General features: G+C 36.1%; 1 protein-coding gene across 1 annotated transcript in view; it reads right to left on the reverse strand.

The window, feature by feature from the left end:
* Window positions 1–18479, reverse strand: part of LOC120780223 — a 94094-nt gene that overhangs the window by 52653 nt on the left and 22962 nt on the right. Inside the window, exons 2-3 of the mRNA XM_040112478.1 lie at window positions 8738–10551; window positions 6517–6863 (exon numbers count right to left, since the gene is read on the reverse strand). Of these exons, the coding sequence (XP_039968412.1) occupies window positions 6517–6863; window positions 8738–10154 (1764 nt within the window). The 5' untranslated portion in view covers window positions 10155–10551. The remainder of the gene's footprint in view (window positions 1–6516; window positions 6864–8737; window positions 10552–18479) is intronic.

Below are 18479 nucleotides of genomic sequence, written 5' to 3' on the forward strand. Positions count from 1 at the left end.
GCTGCTTTGTGCTTTCCGTTTATAAGTAATATGCTCATTTCCATTTCGACATTTGCTGCAACGACAGCAAGTGATGGTTATGGCAGGCAATTAAGCATTAAGTGAGTGGAATTATTAGTAATTTCACTCAGTAATCTTGACAATTAAATGATATATATTGCAAGTGTTATTACAATTCGAGCTAAATTTTATTTATTTTTAGGAAAAATTATGTTTTTTTAGTAAAATGTTTTTCTGCTTTTGACGATTACAAAGAAGTGTTTTTACAACCAACCTTATAATGATTCTTAATTTAAAACTCAGTAGCGGTCTAAACACATTAAAGGCTTACCAAATTTCAAGCACGTCCACCACTTCTCACCAAACTTAAAAAACTATCAAAGAATACTTGGAAATTTTAAATGTTGGATGCAGTGGCCAACTATATCGGCCATCTCGCTTGATGACATAGAAATGACTGCAGGTGTAATAAAATACAGTTTAAGTGACTAACTTTTTGCTCGTGTACATGGCACGTGCCGCAAAAGCCTGAATGAAGGTTGCACTACTATTTATTAACAACTATGCTGTATATGTGGCTGAAACTTAATGGGCACTGAAGGCATGCAAACGAAAAACGAGACCAATATTCATGTGTAACTGTAAAAGGCACATAAGGCCACCATAAATGGTAAATATATGTATATGCTTTTATAAAAATACTAATATACTATATATCCAAAGCACATTTAAGTATGCATATATTTAAGTTCAAAGATACCTCTTCGGAAAGACTTCATGTGGCGCACAGCAATTTCATAAAGACTTTGTTAAATAACCGGTTCAGTTTCGGTTTAGTTTCGCTTACACAAACTGTGGTGGTAACGGATCTCATGTGGCTTAGAAATGTTTTCGCAAGTAGGTTTGAGAATATAAAACTCGATTTTACAAATGTCGCAGACGTAACTACATCACTGTATTTCAAATGCATTTATTTAATCAACTTCAGCGTATTAAGACACACGCATATATGTACATAAATTTAACCAAGCAAATTGTGTACCGACGTACGAATGTTGTGCCACAGGTCGTTATCGCAAATGCTGCAGCAATGTTCAAAAGCCACAACAGCTTCATTTTCGCTATTAATTATTGAAGCAAGCGATGCTGTGGCACTAATACTGCCTTAAACTCATAGAAAGGATGCATTGCCTGTAAATACATACATATAAGTATTTAAAGAATCTATAGCAATGCTTTTGTATGTGTAATAAATTTATATACATACATTTGAATACACAGCGTAATTGCTAAATATTTCTGCATGGATTAAGGCAGATATGTGTAATTTTATGTGTTGACTTTCTTGCATTTGCACTTTCCAATTTAAAATGGACATTTATGTACAAATCAATTTATTATTTCTGTTCTACTTTAGTTTCATACTCATGCATTTTTATACTCTCGCAACAATGTTGCTAACGAGAGTATTATAGTTTTGTTCACATAACGGTTGTTTGTAAGTCCTAAAACTAAAAGAGTCAGATATAGGGTTATATATACCAAAGTGATCAGGGTGACGAGTAGAGTCGAAATCCGGATGTCTGTCTGTCCGTCCGTCCGTCCGTCCTGTCCGTCCGTCCGTGCAAGCTGTAACTTGAGTAAAAATTGAGATATCATGATGAAACTTGGTACACGTATTCCTTGGCTCCATAAAAAGGTTAAGTTCGAAGATGGGCAAATCGGCCCACTGCCACGCCCACAAAATGCGGAAACCGAAAACCTATAAAGTGTCATAACTAAGCCATAAATAAAGATAATAAAGTGAAATTTGGCACAAAGGATCGCATTAGAGAGGGGCATATTTGGACGCAATTGTTTTGGAAAAGTGGGCGTGGCCCCGCCCCCTACTAAGTTTTTTGTCCATATCTCGGAAACTACTATAGCTATGTTAACCAAACTCTACACAGTCGTTTTCTTCAGGCATTTCCATATCATACAAAGGTTATGTTCAAAATAACTAAAAGTGCGTTAACCGACTAACAAAAAACGTCAGGAACACTAAATTTTACGGAAGAAGTGGCAGAAGGAAGCTGCATCCAGGCTTTTTTTAAAAATTGAAAATGGGCGTGGCGTCGCCCATTTATGGACCAAAAACCATTTCTCAGGAACCACTCGACCGATTTCAATGAAATTCGGTATATAATATTTTCTTAACACCCTGATGACATGTACGAAATATGGGTGAAATCGGTTCACAACCACGCCTTCTTCCAATATAACCCTATTTTGAATTCCATCTGATGCCTTCTCTGTATAATATATACATTAGGAAATGAAAATACAATTCAATGCTCAAAGTACACAAATTGATATAATCTAATTAATTTTACAGCAAAATAAAAAAATATGTAAGTAAATTATTATCACTTTATCATGCGAGAGTATAAAATGTTCGTTGACACCCGATCTTAGCCCTTCCTTACTTGTTTTTATATATTTTTGATATGTTTACTTTAGGCCAATCCTGATATTACTTAGAGACAATTTGATTTCTCTGAAATTTCTTGGTATTCAAGATGACTTTAAATAGATTAAAGAAAATTGGAATCAGCCTGAGGTGAGCTAACAAAACACTTTTGAGTTATGTAATCCATGCTGATAAAAAGCTGAACTGTTTGAAATACTCGCGTCCAAAGTAATGCTCTGCATACAAAAATTTCATTTGAGACCGTGTGATGTGAGCACATCCATAACATTATAACGGGTTAGTGACAAATTTGTGCTTAAATTTAATTTATAGCGTTGAAGGTTATTTCCCAGGTAATTAGCTCTCAACGGAATATACTTAAGACTCCTCCTGAGTATAGTCAACTCTTGCGTTGGGAATCAAGTATATAGAAAGTTATAATTTGTGATATACTGCTGCCTTAAGTGTACACTGTCTCAAAAATACTCAATTCCAAGATGAACAGTTTTACAGACAAAAATCTGTAGGGAAGCATATCTTATTGGATTATTATTAAGACGCATATTCAAATTTACTATATCAGAATCCTAAACTACAACAAAAAATCTCGCGAAGTAGCTAAAAACTGTCTGAGCCAAGTCAAACGCCTTCACTGTTGCAACCTCGATGCACAAACATATATTCACTAAAGAAATATATATATATGTAGATATATATACATATATATATCTGCATTGACATATAAACGTACGGCATAACTCGTATCGCAATTCTTAAGCACTTTCTCATTTATTCGTTTGCCGCAATTAGTGCTTGTTGTGTGTGTTTCACTTTCATCAAGTTCCACAACTTGAGCGCACACAAATGAATTACACGCCTATGTGCGGTGGGAGTGTGTGTGTGCTTTTCTGTGGCGCGCTGAGAATTCGTTATGTCCTTTGTGGCACGTTTCTGTGTGTTCTGCTTGAACGCACACGTAAATAGAATTATTTGTATATGTGTGCATATAACATACAGCAAATAGTTGGCAGAGAAATCTACTTCGTGCTTACCGCTGTAGTTTAAGTGTATTTGGTGCTAAGACTGGTGAGTCTCTATTTTGCAGCTAGCGATCTTAATACTGCTATATCCCGTTCCTTTTGAGTAAATAAAATAAAAAAGTTTAAAAATAAGCATAAGTTTATGCAAAATCTTAATAAAATTGATATTTATTTTTTATCCAGCTTTTTAGCACTTTTTCATAACATAAATTACTCATCGTTTTTCTAGCTTGTCAAAGGCTTCACTTCGTCCCTCAATTTTTAATAAATAATTTATCTACTTAGCTTGTGTTTCACAATTGTACAGGCCTCCGCGTGTTTCGCTTTCATCAGCGTTTGCATTCTCTACTCGCGCACTCACTTCCACAGCAAGTGCACTTATGTAGTGCACTCGAGTAATACAAACAACGTGGCAAGTGTCGCTAGCATAGAAACATTTCGAAAAAGCTGCAAATAGCATAAGAAAAAAACTCACGAGTACCCACAAGTTCATGAACAAGTACACTGTGTACTCTACTCAAGTGAACACTGTAGCCAACTATGAACTATGGCTTATGTATGATGCGCTGGCGAGACACAAATTAATTTACGTAATGAAAAAAAAAATCTCGGACAAGTTTTGTCATTTGTGAAAATAATGCAATTATAAAAACTAATTATTATTGAATATATACAAAATTCTAGCATTGGACGATTCATCAAAGCAAATGCAGCAATTCGGAACAAAATCATCTTTTGATTGAACAAATCGCTCTTCTCGTGCTGGCAGCTACATTTTCAGCAGTCAGGATTGAATCAGCTCCAGTTGAAATAAAAGACATGAACTATAAAGTTGGAACGTTCTTACATTATAATAGGATGAAATAATTTCTTGTTCGAACTTTTTGGCGGAACTTCGCATTACTCGGCATACTCGTAGCGTGGCAACTTCTTCTCATTTTTTGTGAATTTTGCATGCTAGAAAGTGCACAAAAAACTTATTAAACCAAATACTTTTTTTAATAACAAACGGTATTACTAACAATTTCCAAATAATCCTAAATTATATATAATATGTAGATATCAAATTTTTAGAGGAGACATAAGACTAATATTAACTTTGCCCTAGGTCTAAATCAAGTGATCGCTGTATCATATGGTCAATAGGCAGCACCAAAAGAAATTCAACGAACGAATGTTAAAAGTGTATAATGATTGTTCGCCTACAATTATAACAGTATCAAGATGGGTTGCTGAATTTAAAAGTGATCGTACAAGCAACGTGGTCAACACCAGAAATGATAGCCAAAATACAGGATATGTTTTGAAAGATCATCCATTGACTGAGATAGATTTAGTAGAGGCTTTACACATCTCATTAGGCAGTGTGAGCCATATTTTAAGTGAAATTTTGGGTATTAGAAAGTTGTGTGCACAATGGATGCGACATTCACTAACAATGGAACAAAAACACATTCGAATGCGACTTTCTCATCAACATTTGGAGCGTTTGAAAAAGAATAAAGTTGATTTTGTGCATAGATTCATCACAATGGATAAGACTTGGGTTTATCACCATGACCCTGAATCAAAACAAGAGAGGCTAAAGAATGGTGTGAACCTGGTTGTTCGGCTTCGAAACGTGTTCGTGTCCGGAAATTGGCCAAGAAGGTTATGACATCAGTTTATTGGGATGCGAGAGGAATTTTGTTTGTGGATTACTTGTAAACTGGTAAAACAATTAATTTTGAATATTATTGCAATCTTTTGGACCAGTTGAAGGAAAAAATTCGTAAAAAAAGAGCCGGTTTGCAGAAGAAAAAAATTCTTTTCATCAGGACAATGCGCCGTTTCACAGGAGCATTTGGACAATGGCTAAAATCCATGAATTAAAGTTCGAATTGTTGGAGCAACCACTGTATTCACCAGATTTGGCCCCCAGCGACTTCCATTTGTTTCGAGGACTCAAAAAATTTATGCGTGGCAAGCATTTTCCATCAAATGAAGAGGTCATAACGGCTTTTGAAGCGTATTTTGCAGACCTTCCGGATTCCCACTTCAGGGGTGGGATCTACAGATTGGAGGATCGTTGGAGCAAGTGTATTAATGTTCAGGGAGATTATACTGAATAATAAAATGTATTTTGAATCATAAAATTGTACTTTTCTTATTTTTCTTATCAAACGACACAACTTATCAAACAACCTGGTATATTACTCCTCAAAAAAGTGTATTTGCATATTATTCAAAAGCAAATCGGTCAGAAATTATGAACAACCAGCTACCTAAATTCTCAAAATTTTTTAAAATAGAGGGATCATAATTATAAAAAAGCACAAGCCTCTCTCCGAAATACTTGCCAGAAAGACAATAATATTTAATACCTTTAATAATAACTTTTCCGACACTTGATAGTTGAAGAGAAGGCATCCTTAAACCTTAACGATGCAATTATAAGTCGAGAAAATCAACGGAAGATAGTCTAGAGTGCTCTTTTAAAAGCACGGAGCTTTTATTTCGAATTAAACACAGAAAAATTTTAAGCAATATTTTAACTCCAAAAATAGCGAATGATTTGCCTGTGGCCATTGCTAATAACTATGTATGATAGTTTAACACTATTTTCCTTTTATAAAATATAAAAAAGTGACACTATTACTTTATAGCGGCGAATAAGGTTACCAGGAGTTGAAAATGTTCCAATCTTGTTTGAAAAAAAGAATTTTTCAGTGCATATATTATATGCAAGCGATTTAGTTTTAGGATGAGCAAGCTATTTGGAAAATAGTCATAATATAAAGCTATAAACACTTTATGGCAGAACACCAAGCAACCAATCTTCCAGGTGTAGGCGCAGCATTATTAATAATAATAATAAATAATTATTTCTTGAGTCTCGTACCCTTTATAAGAACAACAGAGCAAAACAAATAAAGTAAAGTTTCATAATAAACAATCTTTCCACTTGCCGCCTGCACAAAGCCGCAATCCAAGCCTGAATGTAAGTATGTAGAATATACAAAGCTATTATGACCTTCTTTTACTCACCTTCATTCGCGGACACGGCCAAACGAGTACTGTTTTATTAAAATCTCGTGACAGCTGCTCGGCCAAGTGACAGTAGGCGACAAGTGGCGCATTACTTGACGTTGATGACTTTTTCATTTCGCCAGCCTTCGAGAAAGCCGCTGTTGCATTATTAATCTGTGCCGCTGCTACAGATTGCTGTTGATGTGATTGCCGCTGACTTGGCCGTGTTGCCGCTGTTGCTGTTGCTGCTGATGATTTTCCATTCAGCGGCTGCTCTTCGTCAGCGAGATTAATCCCGGTATTTAAGGTTTTCACCACAGTTGTATATTTCGGATGTTCAAGCAATTTAATGAAGCCACTTAAATCTGCGTTCGTGTGTGCGCACGTGTTCATGCAACAGAAATCAGTTGAAAGAAGAAGGTAAAGATAAATACATGTGTTAAAATATATGCGTATAATCTTTTTTACGAGTGTGAAGTGAAATGTTTATTGAGGATGTTAAAAAATGTATATATTTTTATAAACTGCATAAATTTTGTCAGCGCAAAAGGATAATTATTTTGAATGTTGCGACACCACCATGCCGTAAGTAAGTAGCATATTTTGCCAGTTTATGCTTGAGTAAATTTTAATGCCAAAATATATTATATTTTTGGTTGTGGTTTTATAAATTTAATACACTCGGTCGTAAAAGAATTTAAAGGCTTTAAAAATGTGGATGAAGTCACAGCATATGTTTTTTCTGGCAACTTTTTGAGGATTTTCATGTGGCCACTAAGAAATAGGTAGTATAGGTAGCCACCAACCAAGAAAGACAGTACAGCCGCGTTTAACAGTGATTAGGCTTCTAGGCTGCTAATCATAGGAAGGTGCTTCAAAGAATGTATGTTAGATCGAATAAAAATGGCTGAATTTATGCCGTATTTATGCAAATTTTTTTGTCTGTGCCACAAAAACTTTGATCAGTCCGCAGTCTTAACACAGTCACAAACATGACTCAATTCAGAGCGGGGAAAAATTCTCAAATGCAATATGTGGAAGATATGAATATCAAACTCAGAGAATGAGAGAAAAGTCGAAGTTTTTTAGCCGTCTTCGACAGAGCCCATAAGTTTCTACTATCGCTGATACATCCGGACCGTCGTCTAAAATTGCTATCAAATCATATGCCGGATAGCTGATGGCTTTCAGTTCAGTTATTAAATCAGAATCAGATCGTTCCAGGATATAGCAATCTCTTGGCTGCCAGTGGTAGCACCGACCATCACGTGAGGTTCTTTTTTGAATAAGACTGCCTTCGAAACCTGAAGCTAGCACTTGGAGCACAAGCATTATTGAATTGAAACTATATTATCTCGGCTTGAACTATCCTCTGTTCCGAACTATAACAGCGTTTATTAGAGTGTGAAACTCGGTGACCAGAAATAGTATGTATCGGTGGCACCAGGCCTTTTTGGAGGGCCCGGAAGAGGTCGCTGATGAAAACCGAGCTGTGAGACCTGCGACTTCTAATCCCCCTGATGTTAAATTTATCACAATCTGTTGTGCATGACATTGTGACGGAACGAAGATGGTCCCAAAAGTGCTCACTGACGACAAAATCTTTTGAATAACATAATCACTGCTAACGAATTAATTTTTTTTGTTTGTTTTTCTGCAAAGGCCGATGAAAGGCAAGCATTTTGAGACAAAAAAGGGTATCTAAGCCCTCGGCTCTCAAGGCTATTTCGGAGAATGCCTTCCGTGACGCCCTTGGAAATCGCGCTGGCAGCGCTGTATCGACGCAGAAGGAGCCTATTTTGAAAGTTTTTTAAGAGTTGTAACGATTGGTTCAATACATTTTTATTTAAATCATCTCAGTCCTTTTGCTTTCCGGACAAACCCGGTAACTCTTGCGTTTTCATTTGCGATGCCTTTACTCTAATGGACTTCTTCTAACTACAGACGAAGAGTTACCTAGTCGGCGAGAACTGTAAATAACTTTCTATTATTGCATTTTTTGCATCCCTAATGTTAAATACAGTCTAATATAACCTAAACAATAGTCCTAAACACCCTTCCGTGTCTGTAATCGCCAAGTTGCGCAATTTTCAAAATTATCCTCGGCTAGTCGATACTCAGTGAAAGGTACAATAATTCCTATGCAAAGCATGCTGTATAAATTTGTTGCTCGCATATTTACGAAATAACAGTGGTAGAAATGTGCATGTTGGTATGTGAATCATGTTGCGGTACTTACCGTCATCACGTAGAAAATCGACACTGGCATTTTGCAGATTGACATGAAAGAAGTCCAGAAAATTGTGAAAGCCCTGTTGCACATGCAACACGTCCAAAATGCGGGATGGAATTAAAACGCCCACATGTTGCTGGCGCTCGCCGGTATGCTGTTGTTGTCGCAGCGGTTCGTGTTCGTGAACGTGCTGAGCATCCTGTTGCAGCTGTTCGTCCACTCGCTGCCGCCGTTCCGTTTCATTTGGTTGCGGTTGGCGCTTTTGTGCTGGCAGTGGCTTTGAAGTCGATAATTGTTCCTGCGCCACATGTTGTAGTGGTTTTTGTTGTTGTCCTCCTTCAAGTGGTTTCTGTTTGCGCTGCTTGCGTATCTTCGTTCTTGCGTGTTTTTGTTGCAGTTGTCTTTTTGGTTCATTCTCCTTATTTGCTGACTTTCGTCGCTGCTGTGTGAGTGGAGTTGGCAGCAGTTGCTGCGACATTTTGGTTGAAAACTTTGGCGACTGCTTCATTTCGGAGGACAAGTGAGCGCGTGCAAGACTTCCGCTGAGCGTTGCTGTTGTTGCTTTCGAAGCTAATGGCTGCCGTGTTGTGTCAAATTGCTGTCGCGGTCGATGTATTTGCTCTGCTCGGCGTTGTTGCCGCGCTTGCGGTCGCCATTGTTGCTGTTCACTTGCCTGCTCAGCCCGCTGCAACTGCCGCACTCGTTGTTGTTGCGCACTATGTGCCATTCTTTGGTGATTTTGTCGTTCTGTTGTCGAGTCAATATTTGCAACATTTTGTCCACCTGAGAGTTCTCCAACACTCCGCAGTTTTGTGGTTACCACAGTTGCTGTTGGCGCTGTTGGCGCTGCAGTCGCCGTTGACTGCGTTGTTGGTGTTGCTGTAATTAATTTGTGTTGTGTTTGCGCCACATCTTGTGCCTCAGCGCGGAACTGTTGCACACGAGCTGACTCCACTGTGCTCATTAATTCTCCGCCAATTGGATGTCCAATACTTGGTGCATGCAGCAACTGAATTCGCTTGGTGCTGGAAGCTTTTGTTGTTGTAGTGTACTCAGCTATCGTGTGCGGCTCTTCCAGTGCTGCCAACTCTTCGTTTTCTTGCGGCTGACTGTGCTCTTCAATGCAAATCTCAGAGGATCTGCTTTTCTTGTTGTTGTTTTGTTTGTTATTGTGCTTACACACCTTATCAACTATCACTGCCCTGACAGCTGTCACGTTTGTGGTTGTGGTTTTTTGTGCCTGTCTTATTGCAGCCACCGTTGTCAGCTCACCTATGGTGTCAGCAGCCGATGCATTCAAACGTTCAATGGCAACTTTTTCGGTAGTACAATGCACACCCACTAACTGTTGGGAATCGAGGAGTAGGAAGAAAGCTGTCAGCAGCAGAAATAATTTACCAATTTGACAGATTGTTAACTTCATTTAGGCGACGACACCGACGAAAGGCGCATTCAGCATGTATTCAAGCGTGTGAATTAAGCACTTATTGTTGTTGTCGTTTTTGTTGTATATAATTTTTTTGTGACTGCAATTGCTTTGTTGTTGTGGACTGGCAAAAGTGTCTTTCAACGCATATTTTTCTGAGAAATGTTCACATCATCGCCATGCGCCTGTGGCTATGCAATGGAAATGTGCGTTTTTGCAATTGTTCTTTCTTTTGTTGAAAGTTTCATCATCTACGTTCGCAGTCGACATCACCATAATTTTCCACACCAGTAAATAAATTTTAAATAAAAACTTGCATGTGTGGTTTTGGTCAGCGTGTTCATTATATATTTGGCTATATTATTCATCCTCTTTGGCACATAGTTGGAAGCGACTGCAAAATTGAAAGAAAAATGATTTTTTCATAATATTATAGACGGCTTTCTTGACAGCTATAAATTGGGGGTATATCTTCCAATGTAGATAGATTAGAAAGTTGTTTATACTATAGTGCCTATCGGAATATTTGCGAACAAGTGAGTCAGTATAAAAATGACAATAGGCAATCGTCTTATTTTCTACAAAATTTGGACTCGATATCATTTTACATTTCAGTTACTCAGATTGGGTAAAGATACAGATATATCAGGATATGAAAATATCGAAAAACTAAAACCTAGACTAAGATTATTATACAGATACAGAGTGGCTTGCCCTCCCCTGCTCTTTTCATTTTTATGTGGTAAAATATTCTAAACTTATATGCATGAAATTCTGGATGCGATATGCTCCTAGATAAATATATATACATGAAACTTGGTAATAGAGAACATTGTTTTCGCAGAAGATATTATTATTTTTGTTTCCCTGCCTCCTGCGTTTTAGCATTTGTAGTACGCGTTAAAAATATTCACGGCATTTGCGGTTGTCACAGATGAAATTTCTCTCCACTTGGCATCTGAATTGTTTGAGTTTCACACTTTGATGCGCTCTTACCTGCCGACTGAGCTGCTTCTTTTATAATTCCTTTTTTTTACTTCGCTTTCGTTGTCTTTTCTACCTTTTGGTTGCTTTTATTTCGCTGATTATGCGGCCGTTTTCTTGTCTGCGCTTGTTTTGAAGAGAATTTCCATAATTGCGCTCGGCAAGCAAAAACAAAAACAACACCAACACTGCAGTCAAATGAAGTGAACGAAGCCGTGCAAAAAATACAAACGAACATACCGGAAAGAACAAAAAATTAAAGAAAAATGTGCAAAATCAGCGTAGCTAAAATTAAGAAGGACTAAAAGTAAATAAACGCTGAGAATTTGCAAGCAGTGCTAGATTCAGATTCGCGTGCCGTTATTTGTGCTACATAATATAGTGGCTTGCTTTAATCGAAATTTCAAGCTGAAACGGCTCTTTATAATTGTTGCGAAAATATGCGCTTATTACTTGTTGCTTTGTATTATATATAACATCAGCTAACCAACTTTGCTGGCAGTCAAAATAAAGAAATGGAAAAAGCTTTATTTATTTGCTCTCATTTTTTTTTATGGTATTTTTGAAGGCGTTTTTAAACTTTGCACTTGAATAAATTATCTGTACCCTTAAGTAGCGCACACGCGAAGACCTTGGTGTAATTATTATTATTAAAAAAAAGTTGCGTTATTTTGAAGCCATTGAAATTTTAATAAGGAGAAAGTAAACAGTAAAAAAGTAGCCTTCTTTATATTTTTAACTTTGCTGAAGTTTAATAAGCCAAGCGTTTTTGCTGAACTTTAACTTTTCTTTTGCCACTTTACGGCTTTTCTTTTTTTCATGTCCACTAATTGGCTTCGCTTGCAACCCTAAAGTTTGCGCGAAGCAACTTAATTTGATCGTGAAGTATTTTGATTTGTTGTTACTGTTGTATACTTAAGAAAAAGTAGAAGGTACTCTCCGGAAATGAAAGTATGTTTCATAAAAAAAAAAAAAAGTTTTTTGTAAGAAAAATTGTTGAACAATAAGTCGAGCAGCATGCTTAAGCCAAATTTTTTTTCCTTTTTCACAAATTTATTTGAGACTTGAAATAGAAGTTTATAGTAATGCCTTAGATTCGAGTACTTCAAATTATAATAAAATGTATATAATAAACAAAGATCTGACTATGGATTTTACTTAGGCTGGGACTATATTGACATGCTTCGTTCTTTCAGAAATAAGTAGATACGTTTTTATACCCTCCACAATGGTACATAAAGTTAACCACAAAGTTTGTAAAAGGAAACGTCGGAAACCCTACAAAGTATATACATATGTATAGTATATAATTAAAGGGTGTGACGAGCTGAGTCAATTCCTTAGTTTGTCTCCGTGACCGTCCGGACGGGTCCGTTTGTATATACATATGTATGTATGCCACAGTTTTTGAGGTATCGACAAGAAAAATTCCACAAGCAATTTTTCCACCAAGAAGCTGCTAAATAATTTGTCGGAACCGCAGAAATCGGACCACTATAACGCATAGCTGCCATATAAACTGAAAGATCGGAATCAAGTGTTTGTATGGACAAATTTTTTATTTCACGAGATGTCTTTATAAAATTTGATACAGATGATTGTCTAAAGCAATAATGTAACCACCGAAGAAATTGTCCAGATAGACTCACTATAGCATATAGCTGTCATGTAAATTGACCGATCGAACTCAAGTCCTTGCATGGAAAATTTTTTTATTTGACAATGTATCTTCACGAAATTCGTCATTGGTTTTTATTCACTGCAGCGCTAGCATCCATGAAAAAAGATCGGACCGCTGGAGCATACAGCTCCTATGTGAACTGACCGATCAAAATCCAGATAAAGAAAGGGTTTAATCTTTTAATGCTGTAATAAATGCACTTGTTAAAAGTATTACAACTTCAATGCGACCAAAGTCAACGTCTTTTCTTACTTATCTACAGTATAGCTGCTAAAATACCTCTACATGGCATCTCTCACTTGTGGGATTCTAAAAATTACCCGCGAATGGCTGCCCAAAGCATAGAAAAGCTTATTCCATTCGATAACACCTCAAAGGTCATTAAGCAGCATGGATGTTACATTCCATTCATAAATTTTTAGGTCATTTGATTTGGCTATCTTAAGAATATATCATGAACAAAATAATTAAATTATACAACACACAATGTTACTCATACGCCCTGTCGCATCCAACTTGTGTTACGTAGCTAAAAACTAAACTTCATAAATTTTCTACATTATTTATATTAATTTCATGAATTGCAAAGCATTATCTTATTATTTAATTATAGCGAGAATTTTAAATGATTTAGATTTCAATGAATTTCAATTAAATTCAAAATCTTTGAAAAGCAATATTGTATGAACAAAGCGACAGTTTTTAAGAAAAGCGAAACTGCTTTCGTCATTCGTGCAAATCATTCTGAAAATACTAGAGCGTTATCTCAGTCTTTCAGTGTTCATTCATATTTTTTGCATCATTTCTATCACTTGCTTTCAAATTGTAAGCTGCGAGTAAAGAGAAAACCTATTTGCATAAATATATAAATATTATATATGTGTAACAGTAAAATGTTGAGACAAATCTTAGAATTTACATACACTTTCCTCGTTTTCGTAATCTTGTTGTTTACTTCGTTTCCAACAGTGAAATAAGCACAGCACATATGAGCACACATGTGCGGGCACTGTCGTTTATTGGTGAATGTCTGTATGTAGATGCACTTTGTATAATCTACATACATTACCAGCAAGCAAATTGATTTAGAGTTTGTGATGAAATTTTATTTTAAAAATGCATATAAGCAGCTTTCTGCAGAGCTTTAGTGATTTTCTATAAGCAATGTGGAAGCGCTTTTTCCAAAATATTATTGATTTTCTTCCATGCAAAGGAAACATTTAATTGAAACTGCCGGGTTATTGTTTTGCGAAAATATTATTTTCAAGCATTTCATGAAACATATCCAAAAAAGCTTTGTGTAGTATTTTTTTTTGCATTTAGTAACCCTTGGCAAAAATATCCCACGCAGAAATACTTCTTAATCATAATTTCATTTCTTTTGGTAGATTAGTAGTGTAAAAAATATATAAGTGTGACCGCCTCTTTAAACTTCTATGACAATTTTTAAAAGTATTTCTCAATACATGCTTATTTAAAAAAAAATAAGCAAACAGGTGGCAACTTATATATTTCTATTATTTACATTTATATTTCACACAGAACACTGTCTTAAAGCCATCAAATTGGATGCTGGCATTTTTAGTGTTTATGCGAGGGCGTTTTATCATATTATTTCATTAACAAGTAAGGAAAGGCTAAGATCGGGTGTCACCGAATATTTTATACTCTCGCATGATAAAGTGATAATCGAGATTTTATTATCCGTAATTTACATATTTTTTTATTTTGTTGTAAAATTAATTAGATTAGTAGTTCCTGAGATATGGATTTTGGTCCATAAGTGGGCGATGCCAAGCCCATTTTCAATTTTTAAAAAAAGCCTGGGTGCAGCTTCCTTCTGCCATTCTTTTTCTTCCGTAAAATTTAGTGTTTCTGACGTTTTTTTGTTAGTCGGTTAACGCACTTTTAGTGATTTTCAACACAAACTTTGTATGGGAGGTGGGCGTGGTTATTATCCGAGTAGGGGGCGGGGCCACGCCCACTTTTCCAAAAAAATTACGTCCAAATATGCCCCTCCCTAATTTCACTTTAATACCTTTACTTATGGTTTCGTTATGACACTTTATAGGTTTTCGGTTTTCGCCATTTTGTGGGCGTGGGAGTGGGCCGATTTTGCCCATCTTCGAACTTAACCTTCTTATGGAGCCAAGAAATACGTGTACCAAGTTTCATCATGATATCTCAATTTTTACTCAAGTTACAGCTTGCATGGACGGACGGACAGACGGAGATCCGGATTTCAACTCTACTCGTCACCCTGATCACTTGGTATACATAACCCTATATCTGACTCCTTTAGTTTTAGGACTTACAAACAACCGTTATGTGAACAAAACTATAATACTCTCCTTAGCAACTTTGTTGCGAGAGTATAAAAATGTATGAATAGATGACTAGCCAAGACGAAAACCAACTCTTTGACTTACAGGAATATAGAAATTGTATTAAAATCTGTTTAGTTACAAAGCTCTCGGCGACGGTCGAGAGATCGTTGAAGACATGACTCGTTCTGGACGATCTGCGACCTCTTCAACTGATGAAAATATTACAAAAGTGAAGGGTATGGGGGTTGAAAATCAGTCAGCAAGTGTAAAATAGATGGCAGGAGAGCCTGATATATCTCGTTAGTCCGTTCGAGTGATTTTGGTGAATATTTTGGGTATGAAACGCATGCTTGCTCGAATTGTTCCGATAAAGCTGATTTTTTTTTTCAAAAAGAGTACGATTGTGACCAAATTTAAAGCCAAAAACGCAATGAATACAATCGATCAACCACCATATTCAAAGAGAAAAGAATGGAAAACAATATAAAATATATTATCAGAGAGACATGAGGTCATGAGGGATCTGACGATTGTCAATTACCTTAAAATTCACCGCCAACTGATTTAGAACAAACCACCTTATAGAGAAACCCTTTAAAAATAATATTGAACTCAAGTCTACAAATTGTCTAATAATATTTTAAAATAAATATTTTCCCTAGTACCAACCATAGCAACCATAAATAGTCACATACATATACACATGCTTGTTAGTCCAAATGCCAAAAATTACTGCTTAGGGAGCAATCTAATAAAATAATTTTTTACGGCCTATGTAGCCCTATCCGTGAATGTCCGCCAGCTGTGCTGCACCTACACGCTAGGCTATTTTTGTCGAACCCAACAGCCGAGCTTTATAGCCTATTTATAGGGGTCGATGCGTACTTTATAACGCATATAGGAATATATGTACGTGTATGTTTGTTAGTCAAATCATTTAGAGTGATTGAGAATATCCGCTCAGCCTAGCAGAAAATAAGAGCGAAATGCGGGTGAAGCAGTAATGGCAAAAGACTCCTTCTCAACGGAAAAAGAAACTAAAAATAGCAAAAACAAAATAATCATATGTTACTTGTTTTGATTTTGGCTAACATTTTCGCACACACATTTGAATGTGTAAATGCGCAGGCAAAGGAAGAATTTCAGTTGTTTGTGCTATTTTCGGAATTGCCAAATTAGGCAGCTGAGGAAGTGAAATTACGAACAAGCGCTGAAAAGTTTCAAGGATTTATTTAAATGTGTAATATAAATCCCTTTTACTTAACAAAGTTACGCACAAGCAAATTAATTTAAGTTAGCGGCATAGCAGTATGACAGAAAAGGGCCGTGCTTTCGTTTCAGTGCGGGGCCGCAGCGCTAGAAACGCAGCTTTTTATACTGTGTGTGCAAAATATGTATTTATTTGTATATTGTTAAAGGGCAAAAATATTGCTTATATTTAAAAAATTGATATATTTTTACATATTTTATTTCGGTATGGAACCTACAACCCGAGTGCGAGCAGTTCACTCGCCACTTAATAAAACTTACAAACACGCGAAATGCGCTAGAAAACTGAAATAAATAACTTTTTATTCCCAAAATATGCGTATCACATGAGTATACATAAACACATAGGTATATCTAAATATAAGCGCTGGTAGTTGTTGTTGCAGCAAACTGTAAAAGTCGTCGCACATTTCTGTCAGATACGCTTACAGCTGCTTACTCCAGCCAGCAGACAAACTCTTATAAATAGGTACACAAATACCAGTATGTATGTATGTTAATATTTGAATATATGTACATATATGCATACATATGAATGTGTGGAAAAACATTCTACAGACGCTGGAAGCAACGCGGGTTAACTGAATAAAAACATAAACAAATCCCACGCATCTCTCGTCCTCTCTGCACAAATGTAGGTGCCCCGACACATATGTGTGTGTATGTATATTTAATGACACTTAGAAAATTACATATAATTTATATGAACAAACGCACACACATACATACGCAAGTGTACACAAAGTGTGTGTATATAAATTGTTTACGAAGTGACCTCACTGCACGGTGTTTTGAGAGAACGAATGGAGACATATAACACACATGCGTAAATACTTGTATAATATGTACATAGAAACATACACATGTGAACTTAGTATATTGCATATAAATAGTTCTTAGTATCCGTTCCTTAAAAATAGTTCCATTCATCTGTATTAAAGTCTCGCTTTGGAGTCACCAGCTTCTTATAGCACTAACCACTATGACCCAGTTATACCTGATTGCTTTGTTTACTTCGAAAGTATGAAATTGCTTTGTACTTTGACCGAGTTTAAAGTTTAAACATATAAACATACATATGTACCGAAAGACTTCGAAAAATATCGTAACCCTCAAATTAACTGTTATAACGGCACTAAATAGTATCATTTTTCGCTGCAAATTAAAACATTTATGGAACTACGCAATCCCAGCTAATTAAGCGCCCTAAATAAACACAATCTTGGACAGAAGTTGAATGGTGCTGGTGAAGGAAATATTTAAAGTTTATGATCGCGTTCCTCTTCATTTAAACTAATGCAGTTGTTATTGTAGCGGCAGAATTCTACTGAGTTGACAGCCCTTGACCGATTAAAAATCCTGGTTCGTTCCGGTTACGTAAACCCAATAGTTGTGAAAACGGTCGGTGCTTGTGCTCTCCAAAATCTAACATCAATCCAAAGAAATTTTTGATGACAACATTTCGACCTCAAAAAGCAATGCAAAACCATTTGAAATCTTGTCTCTTTAAAAGAGTGTAGTCTGACTTGTCTACTTGCCATATTAAAACCAAGTTCTCTTGTAAAAAGTATACATGTCAAAACATAATAGAGTAAATAGGGGTAAATAGTCTGGTATAATAGTCTGCTATTTAGTGATGTAACTTATGCCAGAAAATTATGCCTGTTGCTTGTTCGCAACGCTAACTAGGCTTTTGACACCAGAAAACAGCTAGACTATATTAATACAATTTTTACATGACTAACATAGAATAAACTACTAGAAATTCTATGAACTATAAAACCGACTTTTTGTTGTATTTCAAGAAAAGTGCATATTGATAAACAATTTTGCACAATTCTTGTAATTAATCCAATAACTTTCGATATACATTCGAAACTTTATTTATCTTACATATGAAAACTTTTCCGCAATTTGGCAATTGATGATTTGGCAACACTGTGGGTGCACGCATATGCTTTGATTCTCATCGCAAGTAAAACTCGCAGTATTTGTTAATGTTTCGTTGCCAAACGAAAGCGCTAAATTGGCTGCAGTATATATATTATATATATACATATA

This window comes from Bactrocera tryoni, chromosome 1 (genome assembly GCF_016617805.1).
Source record: "Bactrocera tryoni isolate S06 chromosome 1, CSIRO_BtryS06_freeze2, whole genome shotgun sequence".
Taxonomy (NCBI): domain Eukaryota; kingdom Metazoa; phylum Arthropoda; class Insecta; order Diptera; family Tephritidae; genus Bactrocera; species Bactrocera tryoni.